The sequence below is a fragment of the Gekko japonicus genome, unplaced genomic scaffold (genome assembly GCF_001447785.1).
Source record: "Gekko japonicus isolate JY-2015 unplaced genomic scaffold, Gekko_japonicus_V1.1 scaffold1001, whole genome shotgun sequence".
Lineage (NCBI taxonomy): Eukaryota > Metazoa > Chordata > Lepidosauria > Squamata > Gekkonidae > Gekko > Gekko japonicus.
This window is the reverse complement of record NW_015163117.1, coordinates 149,758-170,100: the sequence shown is the minus strand read 5'-3', so window position 1 is coordinate 170,100 and position 20,343 is coordinate 149,758. Positions and strand designations below refer to the sequence as shown.

General features: G+C 41.7%; 1 protein-coding gene across 2 annotated transcripts in view; it reads right to left on the bottom strand.

Moving 5' to 3' along the window:
• SMOC2 (SPARC related modular calcium binding 2) overlaps positions 1–20,343 on the bottom strand; it is a 213,281-nt gene that overhangs the window by 115,377 nt on the left and 77,561 nt on the right. For both annotated transcript variants that reach the window (XM_015406852.1, XM_015406853.1), the window contains exons 3-5: positions 11,864–11,970; positions 8,943–9,042; positions 3,513–3,560 (exon numbers count right to left, since the gene is read on the bottom strand). In XM_015406852.1, coding sequence (XP_015262338.1) covers positions 3,513–3,560; positions 8,943–9,042; positions 11,864–11,970 — 255 coding nt within the window. The remainder of the gene's footprint in view (positions 1–3,512; positions 3,561–8,942; positions 9,043–11,863; positions 11,971–20,343) is intronic.

Sequence of the window (20,343 nt, the reverse complement as noted above, 5' to 3'; positions counted from 1 at the left end):
AGAGATCGCCCTTAAGTAATGCATCTATCTTACAATACTTGGTTTAAACAGCTACTGATTCTGCTCATAAATGAAATATAAAATAGCTACAATTGCTAAGGTTCCAGAAGGATTATAAATCACACATAGTTATATAATTTTCCTATCCGTCACATTAATTTTAGCACTTAGTGGGAAAAAATGACTATATGTATCTCCATTAATCTTGTAGTTAATTTCTGCTGACTTCTCTGGGAGGTAAACTGGCCCAGTCCTGTGGATGATTTTAGCACAGGCCCATTAAAAATGTATCAGGATGTATCATCAATAATAACAGCAACTTTCTGGCTTTGAATGAGATCCATCAGCTTAACTCATTACAATAATCCACTGTAGAAGAACTGAAACCCCAGTGGACAAAAGGGAATGGATGAGGCAATGGCCCCTGAGTTCCATATTTTGGTCCTAAACAGAATTTGGCTTTATAAAGGAATTCAGAATGGGCCAAGGCACTGTGACAGAAGAAGCCACAGAAGAAAAACAAAAATTATGGAGACTACATTTGATTCAGAAGTTGATTTTTTTTAAGCTGATAAGGTTATAGATAGTTCTTTGGGATCAGTTTAGTACTTTGTCCTAATCCTGCATGGAGAGTCGCAGTTTTCCACACAGAGAGAGCTGATATGAATGTAAATGCACATCTGGAGCACGCATCACCATCTGTATAGTACTCAGGACCAGCTGGACTGACTGCATGAGGCTTTTAACATGAACAGGAATGTACATCCTTGTCTGGGACCACTAGTTGCTATGTAGAGGTTGGAATTAAATCCTACTGATTCCAAAGGAGCAGTGGACCATGGGAGTAAGCGATAGGGGTTCATAAAAGGAAACTGTGGAAGAAGACATAATGCATTTAAAATGGGAGTGAGAGTTAGCTATCTCTTTACAAAAGATGGGCTAACTTTTGGCAATATCCGTGATGCTTGTATAAATAGAGAGTGGCTTCTCAATGGGCCACAGGATAGTGCAGCCACATCTGAAAAATGTGAGGCTATTAATCATGCTCAGTTGCAGTGTGGCTCCGACAGGAGTGCAGCCACATCTGAAAAATGTGAGGCTCAGAAAAATGTGAGGCTCAGTTGCAGTGTGGCTCCGACAGAACTCTTTATCCCTTTCCTTTTCGTTTTTTAAAATTTATTCTTGGTTGTTCTAGTACTGCCCTCTGAAGCCTCTCAGTCTCACTGGTGCCACATGTTGAAACACACTATGGTACAGTTGGCTAAGGGAGTGGACTATGAATGAGGTAATCCATGGTCTGAACCCCTAGAACAAGGCAAGCCTCTCTCTCTGGCTCATTTCCCTTCCACCCCTGCAAATACGGGAACAGAAATACTCATCCATCTTACAAGGATGCAAGGATTAAAACAAGATAAAATATGTAAAGCATTTTGAGCCCTTGAAAGCACTAAAGCCAACAGACCTGGAGAAAAATGTCCTGCCTCTTTAATAGAGGCTTAATGCGTGGCTACCTTGATCTCAATAGATCTTGGAAGCTAAGCATGGTTGGCCTTGGTTAGTTTTTGGACAGGAGACCTCCAAGGAATATCAGGTTGTGATGTAGAGACAGGCAATGGCAAACCACCTCTGAATGTCTCCTGCAAAAGTCACCTGTGACTTGGGGGCCAAAAAAAGTGTGGAAATAGGCAACTGAAGTTTCTCATGTTATTGGATTAAATAATATCACCTGGTAAATTACATCCTATGAAGCCCCTCTTAAAGGCACAGGGCATTTTCTCTCCAGGCAGTTGGCAGCCCTATAATGCTTAGCAGCAGGAAGAAATCTGCTTGCTAGCAGACATTCCATCCTGATGTTTATTTGCAGTAGCTTTATTCACAGACATGTGCTCCAGTCTCCTGCTTGGAACATCAGACTAGACTATTCATAAGCAGGTTTACTCACAGGTAAACCCTTCCGCAATGAGGTTTCTACATGCAAGTAGGCTTACCTGAAAAAGCAAATCTAGCTAACTGCTTGAAACAGCAGGCTGTTTCAATTAGGGTTGCCAAGTGCCTGGAAAGAGAAAAATGTCCTGTGCCATTAATAGAAGTTTAATAGGATGTTATTTTAATCTACCGGGTTGTTTACCATGCCATGGAACTCTTCACCTGCACATTTCTTGAAGGCCCTCGTTCTCCCCACTTTTGAATGGGTTCAGCTGACCCTTGCTGACTCCATTAAAAGTCTTGGAGTTATATTGGATCCAACTTTATTACTGGAGAAGCAAGTTAATGCGGGGGGGGGGGATGCTTTCTACCAGCTCATCGTAGCCTGTAAAATGACCCCTTATCTTGATCTGGCTGATCTGGCCACCTGGATCCACACCACAGTTGCATTGAGACTAGACTACTATAATGCACTGTAAATTGGTCTCCCCTCAGAATCAGTTTGGAAACTCCAGCTGGTGCAGAATGCTGCAGCTCAGCTATTATGAGGGGCTAGATGGAGCATGCACATTACTCCCATGCAGCAGACATTCCACTGGACCCATTTTAAGGTGCTGGCTATCACATACAAAGCCCCTCTCCCCTATGCTCTGCCATGACAACTTCGCTCATGTCAGGAGGGCCTTCTGTGGATGCCAGCCTACAACTGGGCAAAGTAACAACTGCTGGTACATGTGATTACTTTGTTGCAGCTCCCACATTATGGAATGGCTTGCCCAGGGAGCTCCCACTTTCCATAAACCTTTCTGCATAGGTAATAGTGTTATATTGTACAAAATGGTCCACAAACTTACTTGGATAAATGATTAGGGATTGTGGTCTATAGGGCTGTGTATAGCTTACTGTAAGTAGGAGCCTGTTATGTAATTTTTGCACCACTTAATGTATCATGTTAATACTTATGATATACTTCATGTCTTTCTGGTGGTTCCAGACTTCTAAAATCCTAATGCACTGGTTATTGAATGTCCCATTTTGTTTATTTACTGACTCACTATTTGTAATCCACCTTGAGTCCCTGTGAGAAAGGTGGACTATAAATAATGTAAATAAATGGAACAGGACATTTTTCTCCAGGCCTGTTGGCACTCTGTTTACAATTTAAGTGCTTCAGCCTCGGTCTCAGGCAATAAATGCCATAAACTGCTGCTCTCAATGGCAGGTTGGGGTGATTATTACACATAAACTCATTTGCAGAGAGAAAACAAAGGTGACAGTGTTTCTGGCCATGCCTGTCCAGACATAGCAACCAATAGCACAAGTCACTGTGCTCTTTAATCAAGGAAATTTGTTCCAGTTGATGTGCTGAAATGTATACATGGAAAAGTAGGCAGTGGAGAAACACAGTTTTGCTAGGTTTATTAGGAATGCTGTCAGATCTTACAAAATTAGCCTCAAACTCCCTGATCAGCCACAGAATTAAAAGGCTTGGGCACATTTGGGGAGCTGTGGAAATATTACATGACGAAACAAGTGTTTGTTGCCACTGGAGAAGCCAATTCCATATTAATTTGCAATATATTTACCTGTTTTTCCTGTACCTTCACGTTGGGGCAGCTTCTCATTTAGAGATCCTAGGGTGGGGTAGAGACAAGGAGTCAATAAGAAAACAAACATACAAGAATTGTACTCAGGATCCAAACCAATAAGCACGCTTATTTACTATGTTCAAACTGAAAAGGGGGAACAACTATCACCTGCACATGTCTTTTACCAACATCTACAGTGCTAACCACATGGTTATGCAAGGTTTGAGAGGAAATACTGCCTGACAACAATGCATGCATCAACATTTCCAACAGTAATTTAACACCTGTTTCTAGATTTCCATTCCATCTCCCAAGGGCTCAGTGGCTCTGGAATCTCATTTAGTTGCCTAACTGTTGATATCTGGATTCAGAGAGCAGTAAAAATGTCTGTGTTGCATCTGGTATTTTTCAGTAGACAGTTTGGGGAGTGGGAATGGGAACATTTATCTTCATGCTGTCAGGGAAGTTCTTTTGATTTACTTTGTACCTCTCTGGTTGTCTAGTGTTCTTACAATACTAGATGAGGTTGGGTAGAGGTGCCTGGGAAAATCTGCAAGCTTTAAAAATGCATAGTGCTGTTCATTAAGACTTGTAGGGTTTTAGCATTGGCAGATGCCCTTCTTTCAACAAAAAAGGGCAACAATTAAAATATTGTACAACCTCATTCATCCAAACAGTTTGGTATTGGAAACAGCTGAAACATGCAAGGTAGTCAGAAATGCAAAGTGTTGCTATCTCCAAGGAGTAACATTTAAATGAATCAAATGGATTTCAGTCAACCTGCAGACTACTGGGGAAGGGTGCTGGATCAGGACCAAGGATACCTGGGCTCAAATCTCCAGTCAACTATGAAAGTCACCAAGTGGCTTCACTAGTCGGGCCCTATGTTTTCTTCTGATCATGCAAGCAGCAGTTTTGCTAAGCAAGGGGTCTTTTGCCAGTCTTCCCCTCCCACTGCAGATCCTGCTAGTTTTTGAGAGTCTAACCAGCCCATGGAATCACAATTTCTGGGATCACAGCTACAGGAAAGGAAAGTGGTAAATTTTTTTTTGCATGGATGCTGCTTAGGATATTTGGATCCACCCCATACACGTGAATTATTCTAATGAAGACTGGAGAGTACGATCAGGAAAGGAGACTAGTTCACAGAGACACATTTTTTAGGGTTAAGTCCAGGTGTGACAGCAGCTGAAGGACTAGAACATATGGGAATACTGCTGAAGATGGACTAGGGATGCTGCAAATTTTGCAATGAACCCGTTCACCAACCAAACATACTGTATTAGAAACATGAGCCAAACACAGCTCAAGTTGAACAACATGAACAGCTGCCTAACAGGATTGTTCAAAAGCCAACTCTCATCTGATCGGGGAATCAGCTGGGAGTCGGCTTGAGAACCCCTCCTGCAACTAGCCTGTGAGTGCTGAACAGGTTGCAAACACCTGAACAGCTTATCAGTTAATCAGCTGCCAGGTCAGAAGTGGAAAACTGGTTATGAACTGAAGCAGCAGGTGTTAGAGCATCTTTAAGATGGACATACCTAGCTGTTTTATTCACTGGGAGATTTATACAGGACAACGGTGAGATTTAAAGAAGGGCTGAATGTTATCCTTACTCCATATTATAAAGCATTAATAACATGGGTGGGCTTCTTTAAACAGATGAAACAAAATTAAGGGATTAAAAAAAAACCCTGGATCATGCCCCAGATAAAGGCAGGAAATACAAGTGGGGGGGGGAGGGGGAACCTGTGTATACACACACCTCCCCATAAGTAAGGCTGGCAAACAGTATATAAAATAATCATATTAAATTACATCTTGTAAAAGGGAATGTAATTTCAGAAAATAATTCAGCAATAAATGCTATTAAAATCCTGAGTGAATGACTTCAAAAGAATTTAGCTCTAGGGCTTGTGATTGCCCCAAGTTACACACTTTGTGCTTGTTCCAGAGCTCAGCACTCAGCTTAGTCTCAAGTTAGAGCTTGCTGCAAAGCGTACCATGTTTTATTTTAACTCCAAAGTTTTCCATAATTCAAACCTGTGAGTTGAACCTTGGCTGAATCATGGCCACATGAAGGTCCAATGATAGTTCTACAAAATGAACACTCTACTGGGATAGCCCTATCCATGTACTGCTTATATTGCTGATTTTTGTAAAATAATCTCTCCTATTTGATCATGTTGAGTTACAACTCACAGGGATTCTTCTGGGGAATTCATTTGCACACAGTGTTACAAATGTGTATATGTCATGATTGGATGAGAAAATGATCTTTTACCTCAAGATGAACTCTTTGAGGGACAGTCTTCCTCCTTATTAGAGATGTCACAAACGCAGTTTTATTATTACATGTCTACCAACAAGTTATGGATCAATAATCTAGTTTAAACTTCTTGGTTTTGTATGACTATAATACCAAACCAATTTCATCCTTAGAAATAATTGCTTTATAAGCAATTCATGATTAATAGTTTTGCAAAGCCCATGTGTGTGTTTTTTAATCATACAGCTATGAGTTGCCATCCAGTACATTGATCTAGAACCTTCCTATAGGGCAAAAGAGAATTTCCACTGCAAGCCTTATGAATTTGAGTTCCAAAATATGAAAGACCCTCATATTATTCAAAGGAGAAAGAAAAATAGGACCACACAAAGCAATGTGCCAACAAACCAAAAAAGGAAAGAAAGATGTTAGGTGACAGCTTTATTATTATACAAAGACTCCAAACATTAATGACCCTCATATAATTCAGTTACATTTCCCCTAAATGAATGTGAATGACTGGCACTTGGTTTGTATAATTTATGTATACTGTCACTGAGAAGATATGCATTATAAATGATGTGCTTCTTGATATTTTTTATAAACACTTATTGTCACCCAAGGCTTTTGATCTAAACTCTGGGCACTGCTTTTGTATTGCACTGGGCATTGGGAGGTGTTCCTTTGCAAGGCAGAAATAGAAGAAGGATGCTTAACCTCCTCCTTTTGTCAGCTGCCCCATTTACCCCCAGTGGAGAGAGATGTATTTCCCCCCAGAACTGGAGGGAGGAGGAACAGTGGGGGAGGAGTGGTGGGAAAGTTTCAGAAATTCAGCTTTGCTATATCACATGTAGTTCTGCCTTATTCATCTCTGCCCTGATTCATGCACACCAATGTGACGCGACTGCTGTTTCTGTGTGGATGGGATCCCACACTGCTGCAATGATGCCTGGAGCCAGGAATGATGATAGTTATACAGACAAAGCAATTACTCCACAGCAATTACTCCGATTACTTGAAAGATTTTTAAGTCAAGCAGGATGCATTGTTGTACAGGAAATGGATGCAGTCTTCTCAAAGCATTATGTGGCTCGTAGCAACTTTGTTGTTCAGTCGCACAGTCGAGTCCGACTCTTCGCGACCCCATGGACAATCTCCCGCCAGGCTCTCCTGTCTTCCGCCGTCCTCCGAAGTTGGCTCAATTTCATGTTCGTTGCATCGCTGACACTGTCTAACCATCTCATCCTTTGCCGTCCCCGTCTTCTTTGACCTTCAATCTTTCCCAGCATCAGGGTCTTTTCCAGTGAGTGCTCCCTTCTCATTTGGTGGCCAAAGTATTTGAGCTTCAGTTTCATTATCTGGCCTTCCAGGGAACAGTCAGGGTTGATTTCTTTGAGGATTGACTGATTTGTTCTTCTTGCAGTCCAAGGGACTCTCAAGAGTCTCCTCCAGCACCATAGTTCAAAAGAATCTATTCTTCGGCGCTCGGCCTTCCTTATAGTCCAACTCTCACAGCCATACATGACTACTGGGAATACCATTGCTTTGACCATGCGGACTTTTGTTGGCAGGGTGATGTCTCTACTTTTTATCATGCTGTTTAGGTTCGCCATCCCTTTGCAAGGCAGAAATAGAAGAAGGATGCTTAACCTCCTCCTTTTGTCAGCTGCCACATTTACCCCCAGTGGAGAGATATGTATTTTCCCCCAGAACTGGAGGGATGAAGCTGTAGGAGGCAAAGTGGGGGAGGAGTGGTGGGAAAGTTTCAGAAATTCAGCTTTGCTATATCACATGTAGTTCTGCCTTATTCATCTCAGCCCTGATTCATGCACACCAATGTGACGCGACTGCTGTTTCTGTGTGGATGGGATCCCACACTGCTGCAATGATGCCTGGAGCCAGGAATGATGATAGTTATACAGACAAAGCAATTACTCCACAGCAATTACTCTGATTACTTGAAAGATTTTTAAGTCAAGCAGGATGCATTGTTATACAGGAAATGAATGCAATCTTCTCAAAGCATTATGTGGCGCGTAGCAACTACACTATTGCAAATAGGCACACATAAGGCTGTGGTCTTCCAACAACCTAGAATCATCCTACCTCTGGGGTATGCCTACCCTGTGACATACAGCAGATCTGCAAGATGGTTGTTGCCCTCTAGTTTTAGAATCACAGCACTAAAGCTGAATCATATTGTCCTTTCAAACCACTGCCACTGATGACGTTTCCATGGTCATGCGGCCGGCATGACTAAACACCAAGGCACATGGAACGCTGTTACCTTCCCACCAAAGTGGTACCTATTTATCTACTTGCAATTTCTTGCTTTCGAACTGCTAGGTTGGCAGGAGGGGGTATGCCTACCCTGTGACAAACAGCAGATCTGCAAGATTGTTGTTGCCCTCTAGTTTCAGAATCACAGCACTAAAGCTGAATCATATTGTCCTTTCAAACCACTGCCACTAATTCCATCTGCTTGAGAAATGGAGCAAAGATCTTGGTTTGGGGAAGGGAGTAGGAAAGGTGCCTCTCTTTTTTCACTTTCACAGGAGACATAAATTTGTACAATTGCCTGATGTTTAGTGGTATCTCCTGTTATGCACAGATAATGTTGCCTCTATCTTTTCCTTATTCCTATTAACATTCTAATGTATTTATGGGATCCTACTTTATAGGACTCAGAGTCAGCTGCAAAATTTAAACTAATTGGCAAATATCACTCATCCTTTCACAGAAATCAGGTCTTTTCAAGTAGAATCCTGCTGTTGGGCATGTGTGAGTATAGCTCACTGATCTCTAGTCATTTGAATGTTACACAGAAAATGTATTAAATGGGAACCTTCTAAATACTGTCAATAGGACAGACTTGTGCAGACTTATGAATTAAGTTTCATCCAAATCCAGGGTTCATAGCTACTTTAAAATACTAGAGAACCACATGAAATGAATGGGGAAGAAAGATAATTCAACCCACTGTGAGACTTAATAGCCATTACTAGAAGAGAACAGTGGCTTTCTTGAAATGCTAAATCTATTATTCAAGCAACTACCTTTATGGCATGTATATGGGGTTCTTGAATTCCATGTGGAAAATATATATATAGCCAACTTACAACATATATCTACAGTGTTGTCCAGAATATACATTTTACCTGGGCAACGTGGAGTTTTATGTGCTACAGCTGTACCACTGATTGGACGACCATTTGGAGTCACACACCAACAATAGCCTGTATAAACGTGGCACTGAACCTGTAAGAAAACAACAGCAAGCATATAAAACTAAGCTTGCATATTTAAATATCTAAGTTTCTTCGTTAATGATTATCTCAACTGAGCATCTACAAATACCGAATTTTCTTGTAACCTTTCAATATACTATTCCCAGATATTTGCCATAACCAGCTTTTACCGGTTTCCACTTATTCCAATTCTATGAGAAAAAGTCAATGGAATGCACTCTGGAAGACAGCAGCAAAGGGAGAACGCTAGACCTTCAGTCCAGTTTCTGTGATCATGAGGGACACGGTTAGCCCTCATTCAGGGACGCTCCATCAAGACTATATAGCAGAATGGCCACCACTGTTCCCTCTAAGCTGAGTTAGTGTGAGCTAGCTCACAGTTTTTTAGCCTCTGGCTCACACATTTTTTTCTTAGCTCAGGAAGGATGACTCCAGAGCAAACTAATTTATGCAGTAACCAAATTGCTTGCTCACAACTTTAATGCCAGTAGCTCACAGAGTAGAATTTTTGCTCACAGAACTCCATAGCTTAGAGGGAACATTGATGGCCACCATGAATTTATACAGGGTAGAAGCCAGCCCTGGATTAACCATTACGCAAAATAAGCACGTGCTTAGGGCACCAGAGGAAGGGGGGCAACTTGAAGATGAAATATTTTTCTCAGTCATTCCTTCTGTTATGGCTATTTATAAGAAATTATAGACGGTGGAACCACTAGAACTGATAAGGGGTGATGGCAGCAGGGGCAACTATGTGACAAGACAGGCTAGATGCCTTGTAAGTATAGAAGCAGATTTGCTATGCCAGATTTTGAGGACTTGATCAAAGACTTTGCAGTTTTAAAATGTAGGAGAAAACCTTTAAAAGTATAAATAAAGTTACAAGTAGGAAACAATAAGCATTATTTTGCACCTTTTGATCCATGTATATTGAAATGCTATATGCCTTCAAGGTTAAAAAGCAATGGAATAAGAAATGTTTTGTTTCATACAAATAATGACATTTCTCCATTAGAATATCTTTTTAAAAAATTGTCCACCAACAACAATTTCTGTAGAAAGAGGATTTTCAAAACTGAAAAGTATGCTCTTGTGATCACATAATTTCTGTAGAGCTAATATAAGATCTCTTTGCCTTATAATAAGAACATAAGAGAAGCCAATGTTGGATCAGGCCAATGGCCCATCCAGTCCAACACTCTGTCACACAGTGGCCAAAAATACCAGGTGCCATCAGGAGGTCCAGCAGTGGGGCCAGGACACTAGAAGCCCTCCCACTGTTGCCCCCACCCAAGCAACAAGAATACAGAGCATCACTCACCCCGGACTGAGAGTTCCTATCTATACCTTGTGTTGAAGAAGTACTTCCTTTTATCTGTTCTAACCAGACCGCTCAGCAATTTCATGGAGTGCCCACGAGTTCTTGTATTGTGAGAAAGGGAGCAAAGTACCTCTTTCTCAATCTGCTCTGTCCCATACATAATCTCATAAACCTCGATCATGTCACCCCTCAGCCGTCATTTCTCCAAGCTAAAGAGCCCCAAGCACTTTAACCTTTCTTCATAGGGAAAGTGTTTCAACCCTTTGATCATTCTAGTTGCCCTTTTCTGCACTTTTTCCAATGCTATAATATCCTTTTTGAGATGAGTACACAGTACTCCAAATGAGGTTGCACCATTGATTTATACAGGGGCATTATGATACTGGCTGTGTTGTTTTCAATTCCCTTCCTAATAATCCCAAGCATAGCGTTGGCCTTTTTTTTATTGCAGTCGCACACTGTCTCAACATTTTCATTGAGTTATCTACTACAACTCCAAGATTTCTCTCTTGGTCAGTCTCTGCCAGTTCAGACCCCATCAACGTGTATTTATAGTTAGGATTTTTCGCTCCAATGTGCATCACTTTGCACTTGGCCATATTGAACCCCATTTGCCACGCTGATGCCCACTCGCCTATCCTTGACAGATCCCTTTGGAGTGCCTCACAATTCTCCCTGGTTCTCACCACCCTGAACAACTTTGTGTCATCTGCAAATTTAGCCACTTCACTGCTTATTCCCAATTCCAAATCATTAATGAACAAGTTAAAAAGCATCGGACCGAGTACTGATCCCTGTGGTTCCCCACTGCTTACCACCCTCCACTGTGAAAATTGCCCATTTATACTCACTCTCTGTTTCCTAATAATTAGCCAGTTTATGATCCACAAGAGGACTTGTCCTTTTATCCCGTGACTATTGAGCTTACTTAGGAGCCTTTGATCAGGAGGGTGATTAATCTTTGGGAGGGGGATTAAAAATAGTTTTCAATACATTTTTGTATTTGCATTTTCATCTTATAACAATTTTGTTTAAAAATACATTTGAAAGTATTGAAAATTTGCACTTTTCTTTTGCCCTAGTTATAATTTGCTTATATTGCTTACTGCTATTTAATGTTAAATAATATACTTTTTAAAGTTTATATTTACTACATTTGTGAGGTCTGACCTAGCAGATGGCCTGGAAGAAAACTGAATTTTTAATCTTCTATTTCACCTTCAGCACTTATTGAGTCATAATGTCTCGTCAGTTAAGCAATGGAAGGGCGGCGGGTACCTCTGTTGGGCTGTGTTTAGGGCATCAGTTGGCTTTATTCCGGCACTGGTAGAGGCCATATACATTCAACATTATAGATCCACACATACTCATTTTACTTGCTTTAAAACATGAGTACTGAAATGTTAACATTAGAACATTGTGATTCTGAGTCAGAGGAAGGGGCTGAACACACAGCACAGTCAGCCTGAATATAGACATGCCAAAGAAAGAACCAAAATTTCAAGTCAACCTGGCTGTAAGTGCCATCATCATTGCATTCTGGGATAAACACTTGCTGGAACTCCTTGCGAGCTTGTTCCTGAGTGTACTTCCTCTCTGCCACACATCTTGAAACATCTAGAGGAAAAGAGCAAAAACAGATGATAAAATATTAGAGTCTGTGTGAAATATAACACAGAATGCCTTGGAATAGAACAGGGCACAAATGATACTAAGTATACAGGTTGGCTGTATGCCATATTCTGCTGGGCCATCTGCCTCTTGCTGGAAGGATGATACTGAGCTTCCAGTTAGGGAATTGAGGTAATAACCACAAAGGACATTCTGGTGAGGCTAATTTCCTGATTTCCACATGTTAAGCTCTGCACAAAAGTTAGGGATTTCAACTCCCTCTTCCCGATTAAGTCAACCACACTTTATCCAATAAGCCACTCTCAAAACTTGAAGGAGTTAGTACTGCAGACTGGAGGAAATGGCTGTTTTGGAGGGTGGATTCTAGGACAATACATCCCTTGCTGAGGTCCTTCCCCTCTCCAAACCCTGCCCTCCTCAGCTCCACCTGCAAATCTCCAGGAATTTCCCAGTTGGCAACCCTATGGGATCTGCTATGGGGGGAGGAGAGGGAGAAGGTCTAGTGCTCCTAAAAGCTGTCTCTGGATCGTAGTCCACGGTGTATCTGCTACACAATGAGACATTGCAGGATATGTTTGAAAGGCATGTGATGTAAAAACCTTGCTGAAGCCGCAGGGATTTAGATCTAGTCAATACCTGGATGGGAGACTTCCTAGGAACTCCTGGGTTCTGGGGGGGACGGGGACGGGGACAGCTAAATTAAACAGTATAAATAAATAAATACATTTCATTGGCTAATATCTGAGGAAAAGAAAGGTTAAGATTACCCCACTGCAATGTGAAGCTCTACCTCTTCTTGCAAGTTTGGCTCGCATCCTGCCAGCCAGTTACAAGCAGAGAGCTGACTGTTCAGCTCAAATTTTTAAAAGTATGGAGGTATACATTGACAGATATCAGTAAACCGAGGAAGCGGTGCTATTGAGTCCCCAATTACAACATGTTTTCAAACCAGGTATCCCTCCCTCCCCTCTGATCATGCCTACAATTTTAAAGGGGTATAGGAAAATGTTCTGCTTGAATTGAGACTCACCATTAGGTGTTTCTCTGTGTGCTTCTGCCCCTTGTGATCATGAATCTGCTTACCACCCTATTTACTGATGTTGGTGGAAGTATGCCTATGTAATTTCCCCCCAGTTACAACTGTTTCATGCTATTACACCATAGTAGTAGAAGTAGTGCTGTGGTGTACCAAACAGCAGTTTCAGAACAAACAAATAAATAAAACAAATACTGTGCCAGGATGTCAAGAACCAAAGATGCAGTTGTCGAATAAGCAGGTACTGAGGAGGCTCAATACAAACTTTGACAAGAACCATTGAGATGATCCAATCAGGAGCTCGCCGAGCATCTATTTGATGGAACTGATGTTCACCTAGTGATCTGGTTCATGTCAACGTTCCCAACGTTCCTAGTTATGTCATTACATTTCCCTGACATGGTGGAATGCTGTAAAAGTTCATTGGATAAGGATGTCAAGCTCAGTTGAATGATGCATTATAAAATGTGACATTTTTGGCAGGAAGCCCCTGTTTCTGAAAATGTTTAACCTGAATGCTACATTAGAAACTGGGAGCTCTTGAACTCAACTCTGAATTAAAATATTGGTATTTATTACTGATTTCATCAGAAATGTGCAGTAACAACTCCCTGTCGAAGACTTTGTTCAGTATAATGCAACTGGAATTGGATAAAGAACTTCTATTAATTATGTATCCAAAGGAATACATTAGCTGCATACTAGGCTATTTTATATGAGTAGATTCTTAAATTCACACCCAAGGCTCTTGCTCTGGCCAGGCTATGCTATGCCACAGATTTGCCCTGTCAAACTTTTCTGAAAAAAATAAAATACAATGATTTAAACCAGCTTTCATACCATATGCCTTATCCTAAACTTATAAGATTGCTTATACATTACTTACTAACATGTGGTTTTAATGTAGTGAGTGTTTTAACTGAAAATAAATCTCTCCTTTGGTGGACTTCTGTCTTCATTTTTACTACAGCATGTGGTTTGAATGTCAAAAGGAAAAGTGATCTAAATTCCAGTACATAAGGGCTACAGTCCTCCACACACTTGCTCAGGAGCAAGTCCCATTGAGATGAATGAAGGCTGAAGTGAATCCAAGATCTCTACTACTGTGCTGAGAGAATTATAAATCATTTCTTGAACAGGAATTATTGTAGAAGAGTGCCAGAGAGATGAATTCCTACAGATTTCTCCTGACTGAAGCATTCCTTTTTGCACTTTATTCAAAAATTCAGAGAGTTTATAGGAAAGAACGTGACATCTGCTGTTCGAGGCTGGGGGTTTCTGGAATTATTTGAGCACAGAAAACACCTAATAGCAGGAGCGGAACTACTTTTTTTTTTTTTGCCGCATGGCAAAGGTTATTAAAATGTGTTCTTTTATCAGTTAAGGTCATAGGTTTTCAAACAATATTCTGGAGAGCCCTTGCTGACATCTATCAATAAGGGTATGGTACTTCCTTCTCCCTCAGCAGCTATCGCCAATACTTTCTCCCACTCTTCCTCACAAGCCACATCTTCCACTGCAGTGGAAAAATTAAAGATAAAGCAGTTCTCTGGTTTGCCAACTTGTTTGCAGTGTACAAATGCAGAGGGGCTTGGGGTAGATTCTTCAGTTCACAAGGTACAATGGCTGGCCCAAGAAAACAAGATGGCCTGCAAAGAACTCGTGATAGTGGGCCATGATTTAACATAATTTATGAATCACTGGTATAATGCATCAAAGTGTGTGGTATGGGTAAGAGGGGGTGGGGAATGAAACTGACAGGATACAAACAATCTGTGTTTCAAATTCAATATCTGAAGACCCACCCACTATGCCATGCTCCATGAGATCAGCATGGATGTCTTGCAGACCTCAATGGTGAAAAGAGCACAAAGGGGAAAAAACACACATGAACAATGAACATCCTAATCCGCATGACCTATAGTTTAATAATTTAGTGTCTTGCTTTAATTCTATGCGTAGGGATGTTCAAACCCCTACCAGCTCAACTCACTTCCTGCTCACCAGTGGTGATCAGCAGCTAGTCAATTGGTGGACTTTTCAGGTGTTCACAACAATAGCCTGCTTGCAGCCATCAGAAGCCAACACCTGGCTAATGAGCTGTCAGCTAGGAGTCAGCTTCTGATGTCCTGCTGGGGAAAATTTCCTCTGTACCTAGCAAAGGTGTTATTGGGGGGAGGGCAGGGAGTTGGGGCGGGTCAAGAACCAACTTTCAGCTGATCGGCTGGAGATCAGGGTCTTCTCATCTCCCATTATGCAACCTTTGCTGACTCCTGGAGTTGCTGAGATACAGCAAATTTAGGGAGTGGGCTAATCAAAAGCTCAGTTGATTTTCCTTCACTTCTTTCCTGCCAGAGCTGTCAGCTTGGGCTGCAGAGAAAAAGAGAAACCAGCTCTTTCCCCTCCCTCTTTTACAATGCAGAGATTGAAAGCATTGCATCTGTTCCCATCAGGGTTGCCAGCCCCCAGCCTCTGTTTCCCACCACCATTCTGAGCAGTGGGGAGGGAATTTTTTAAAAATGTCCATCGGTTCTACCAGTTTCTGGAAATTCCTAGAGAGGTGTGACATCACTTCTCGGTTTCCCCGGCAGTGATATTGCATCACCACTAATGGCGATCCCTCATTTCCCCACTCTTGGTATGAGAAGACAAGAATCACTGGGAAAGACAACAACACTAGGAAAAGTTGAAGGGGGCAGGGAAAGGGGAAGACCCAACAAGAGATGGATTGACTCAGTCAAGGAAGCCACGAGGGCCCTCAGTCTGCAAGATCTGAGCCAGGCCATTAAAGGGAGGACGATCTGGAGGTCCTTAATTCGTAGGGTTGCCATAAGTCGGAAGCGACTTGACAGCATTTCATACACATGCTTACTTGGAAGTAAGTCCCATTGTTTTCAACAAGGCTTAATCCTGAGTAAACATTCACAGGATGTAGCCTGAGTATATGCAGCAATTGTTAGCATTCGATTTAAGATGGTATAGGGTCTTCAGTATTTCAGCATACAGCAATCCAGTGTATCATATTGGAAAGGTATGAAACATGACTTAACTGAGGGTGGCAAGCAGCTGATAATTTCTGGATTTGGTTTTAACTACTGCATTCTGGGTTGCAACAAAGAATCAATTATCATAGCAGAAGCTGCTGGCATCCAAACAGAGCCTAGCTCTGTGTAATTCACATTTGCAATCACTCAGCAATTTAGATATTTACCAAAGCTTTGTGCTAAAGTAAGGAATGTTTTACTGGAATCTTCACCTTTTTTTTGGCACCAGCATAAAACCTGGGAGCCTTGCCTAGTTTTGATTCTATTTAAAAATCACTATCCCAGAACTGCTGTGGAAAGCGTGCAATGTGACACAGGGACAATTTATCAGTAGGACTTGGGCTCACACAATTCTGAACATACTGGAGCTAGTCCTACAAAGGATTTAATTAGCACCTCGGCCTTCTTTATATACATAACAGGCTGCTGGAGGAGGGGTATGTGTGTTATTTCTGGGCACAATTCAAAGCTGGCCTTCAAATGGCATGGGACTAAGGTATTTGACCTCCTTCTCTCCTATGAATTTGTCCATCAGTTAAGGTTGTCACTGAAGGTTCCCCAGCCTCCAAAAGTTAGGTGAGTATCTACAGGAGATGTGAAGTTTTCTGTACTTAAGACACTCTGCTTAAGGAGCTCCCTTCCAAGAGATGTTAACCCAGCAGTGTCTTCATTATACACCAGGCAAAGTTTGCCCATTTTACCTGAGCATCTGCCGTTAAGGCTTTTGTTTGTTGTCTCATTCTGTTTTTAATGGTTCTAGGAACAAGGTTTTATGATTTGGGCTTCATGTATTTATTCTGTTTAATATTTTCCCCCCTTTTTTATATCTTGAATTTATGGGGGGTTGCTTATAAGCTAACTTTGACATCCCTTGAGACACAAAGGTAGTGTATATTTTTTTAAAAAAAATCGGTAAATTTCGGAACAGAACTGAGAAGTATTGGCAAGAAGTTAGCTTCTCAATAGGATACTTTAGGAATGTCAGATATTTTCCTTATTTCAAAACACCATAAGGCATAAAAGATGCCATTTACTTTAGAAAATTACAGCACCAAGTGTGATGTCACAAATTTATGCCACCATTACTGAGAAATAAAGGGTAATTTGATGTCCTGATCTTTGCCTTCGGTGCTATAAGCTCCGAGCACAGCCATGAAACGTGGTAGGAAGAATGTAGTTGGCACCATGTGGGAATCTGCTGGTCTTGCTGAAAGCCTAAGTTAAAAGTTCCCTTTTTGCCCAGAATCTGAAAGCAAACTTGGCATATGTTCTTTGGCATCCAAGGCCTTTGAACCACCAGAAGCAAATTTATGTGTAGAAGGGCTAAAATGTCTTTGGAGAAGTTTAACTGGTCTTGTTTATTAAAGTGCCGCTTCTTCCCATCTACCCACTGGAGCTCTTCAACCAGGAAAATAACTGCTGGCGGCTGAACAATTCCTTTTGATAGTGCCCCAGAAAGAAAACAGAAAATCTGTTTTTCCTCCACTGGACACTTCTGTTATAGATATTGCTCACACTGAGACAAGACACAGTCAGCTGGCAGTGACCTGGGATTTGAAGAAGCTGAGGTGTGGGATGAAGAGATGCCAGTCAAGCACTGCAACCCTGAACCTCAATGTAAAGTAACAGCGATAGGACACAGGGAGGAAACAGCAAGGCTCTCACTTCTGCCGAGGCATGTCCAATACTACACACGAAAATTCTCCTCTTAATTCTAATAGGTGTACTCTCTTATTTCATAATTATTAGAAATTTGAGCAATATTTTTGTTGTTGTTGTTCAGTTGCACAGTCGAGTCCGACTCTTCGCGACCCCATGGACCAGATCACGCCAGGCCTTCCGGTCTTCCGCCGTCCTCTGAAGTTTGCTCAACTTCATGTTCATTGCATCTATGACACTGTCTAGCCATCTCATCCTTTGCCGTCCCCGTCTTCTTTGACCTTCAATCTTTCCCAGTATCAGGGTCTTCTCCAGTGAGTTCTCCCTTCTCATTTGGTGGCCAAAGTATTTGAGCGTCAGTTTCATTATTTGGCTTTCCAGGGAAAAGTCAGGGTAGGTTCGCCATCGCTTTTCTCCCAAGGAGCAGGCGTCTTTTAATTTCATGGCTGCTGTCACAGTCTGTGGTGATCTGGGATCCCAGGAACGTGAAGTCTGTCACCACTTCCACAACTTCCCCTTCTATTTGCCAAGGAGTGATGGGGCCGGATGCCATGATCTTAATTTTTTTGATGTTGAGCTTCAAGCCCACTTTTGCGCTCTCCTCTTTTACCCTGAGCAAGAGGCTCTTTAGATCCTCTTCACTTTCTGCCATTAAAGTGGTATCGTCTGCATATCTGAGGTTGCCAGTGGTTTTAAAAATATTTTTGTCATTCTGTTGTCCTTTTATATTAACATCTGCAAAGGAACTCCCAGGTGCTGCAGAAGACTCCAGGGAATGTGCACAGCTGATTCACATGTTTCTGTGTTGCCCACTCCCCACAGAAATGGAACACACTAGAACACACTAAACACCCTCCCATTGGTATATATTACAGTATAAGATTGGCCCATTTCAGTTGTTACAAGTCTCGAACTGAACCATTGTGTAAAGAGAGAGACTGCTACCCCAAATAGTCCCAATATGTGCAGTAGTCCTAAGTGATCCAGATCAAACGGATATTAAAGGGACAACTAGAAGGACCAGTTTAGATGTTCACAGCCCTGTCTATAGCACTTTTAATTGCACACATACACACAGGGAAGCCAGTCCTTCCTCAGAGAATGGAAGGCTTCTCTCAGTCTTTTCATACCTCTCTTCAGCAAATACTTGACAAATGAGTTTCTGTTAAGGAAGGGTAGGGATCAAGGAAGATCCTGCAAGCTAACTAGCTAAAAGCTAGCTAGCAGCTGCTGAATAACATCTTTTTGAGTTTGCTCTAGGGATGGTTGTGAACCACATTTTTGCGGTTCAGTTTGTAGTTCATGGTTGAAAGCAGCACGGAGCAGAAAGTGCCAGGGAGCAGATCGGGAGGGTTTAAATGGCTCTGAGCTTGGAGCCATTTAAACCCTGCTTTCTACTCCTCATGAGAAGCCATGGGGAACTAAAAGCATGGTTTAAATGGCCACAGGGAACAGAAAGCAGCTGAGTGGCTGGAAGCTCCCAGATGCTCAGCTGTTTCTCATGAAGAGCAGAAAGCGAGGAGTACACCCCCACTTTCTGCTTTTCATGAATTGCCACATCCCACCACAAATTGCACCAAAATTCGTGGAAGTTCATTGTGGTTCTTCAGTTCATGAACCACTAACTGGCCAAAATCCATGATGAACTTTAGTTCATCAACTACTTCATGCTCATCCCTAGTCTGCTCACTGGTAGTTAAATTCTGGACACATCCAGAGGTGGGAGCTGTAAGGCTCTTGTCCTTCAGCTCTAGAGCTTGGTAGAGCATTGGTTTAAGGAGAAAGGGGTTATAGGTCTCCTGCTACAGTGGAGCTCCTGCCCCCCCATTCCCTGCCACCATTCAACAGGCCAGTGATGAAAAAATGGGGGGGAAGGTTCCAGACTGCCACACTGATGCACAATGTCACTTCCAGTTATAGAGTTATCAGCTCTGAGTTGGGAAATTCCTGGATATTTGGGGCAGAGCCTTGGGAGGGTGGGATCTGGGGAGGGGAGGAAGCTCAGCAGCGATATGATGCCCTTAGAGTAAACCCCCCAAATCTCCAGGTATTTCCCAACCTGGAGATGGCAACTCTATAAACACTAACCTGAGAAATGCATTTGGGGACATCTTCAGTACTGTGCTAGCTGGTTCCAACATTGTAAAAAAGTAAAGGAGTTCCAACAAATAGAAAATAACATGCAGAAAAATTATCATTTTGATCATCAAAGGATCAGTTTTCTAATGTGTTTTCATTAAATCAAAATTTTGTTGTGCAATAAGCACCTAATGTCAACACTTTCTTTGAAGTCAATTTCTGGTTCTCCTTCTTTGGAAATATTAATCTAGAATAAGTGTTTTTGTTGAGAAGAATGATCTGAAAAATGATTTCTATTGTTTTAAAGCTATAACCCAGTTCTTAAGTAACACTTCCCCCCTACAACATTATGAAATCCTATTCAAATCCATAGGACCTTTTAAAAGAGGAAATTATAAACAAAAAGAAGTCATTTTCTCTTTCCTGATGTTCAGTTTTAAAGTATAAAAATGCTAAAGAAAACAAAGAATCATATTGCTGGCTGGGATTTCCTTGGCCATTAAGACCCACCCACTATATTGTGGCAGGAGTCATTAGACC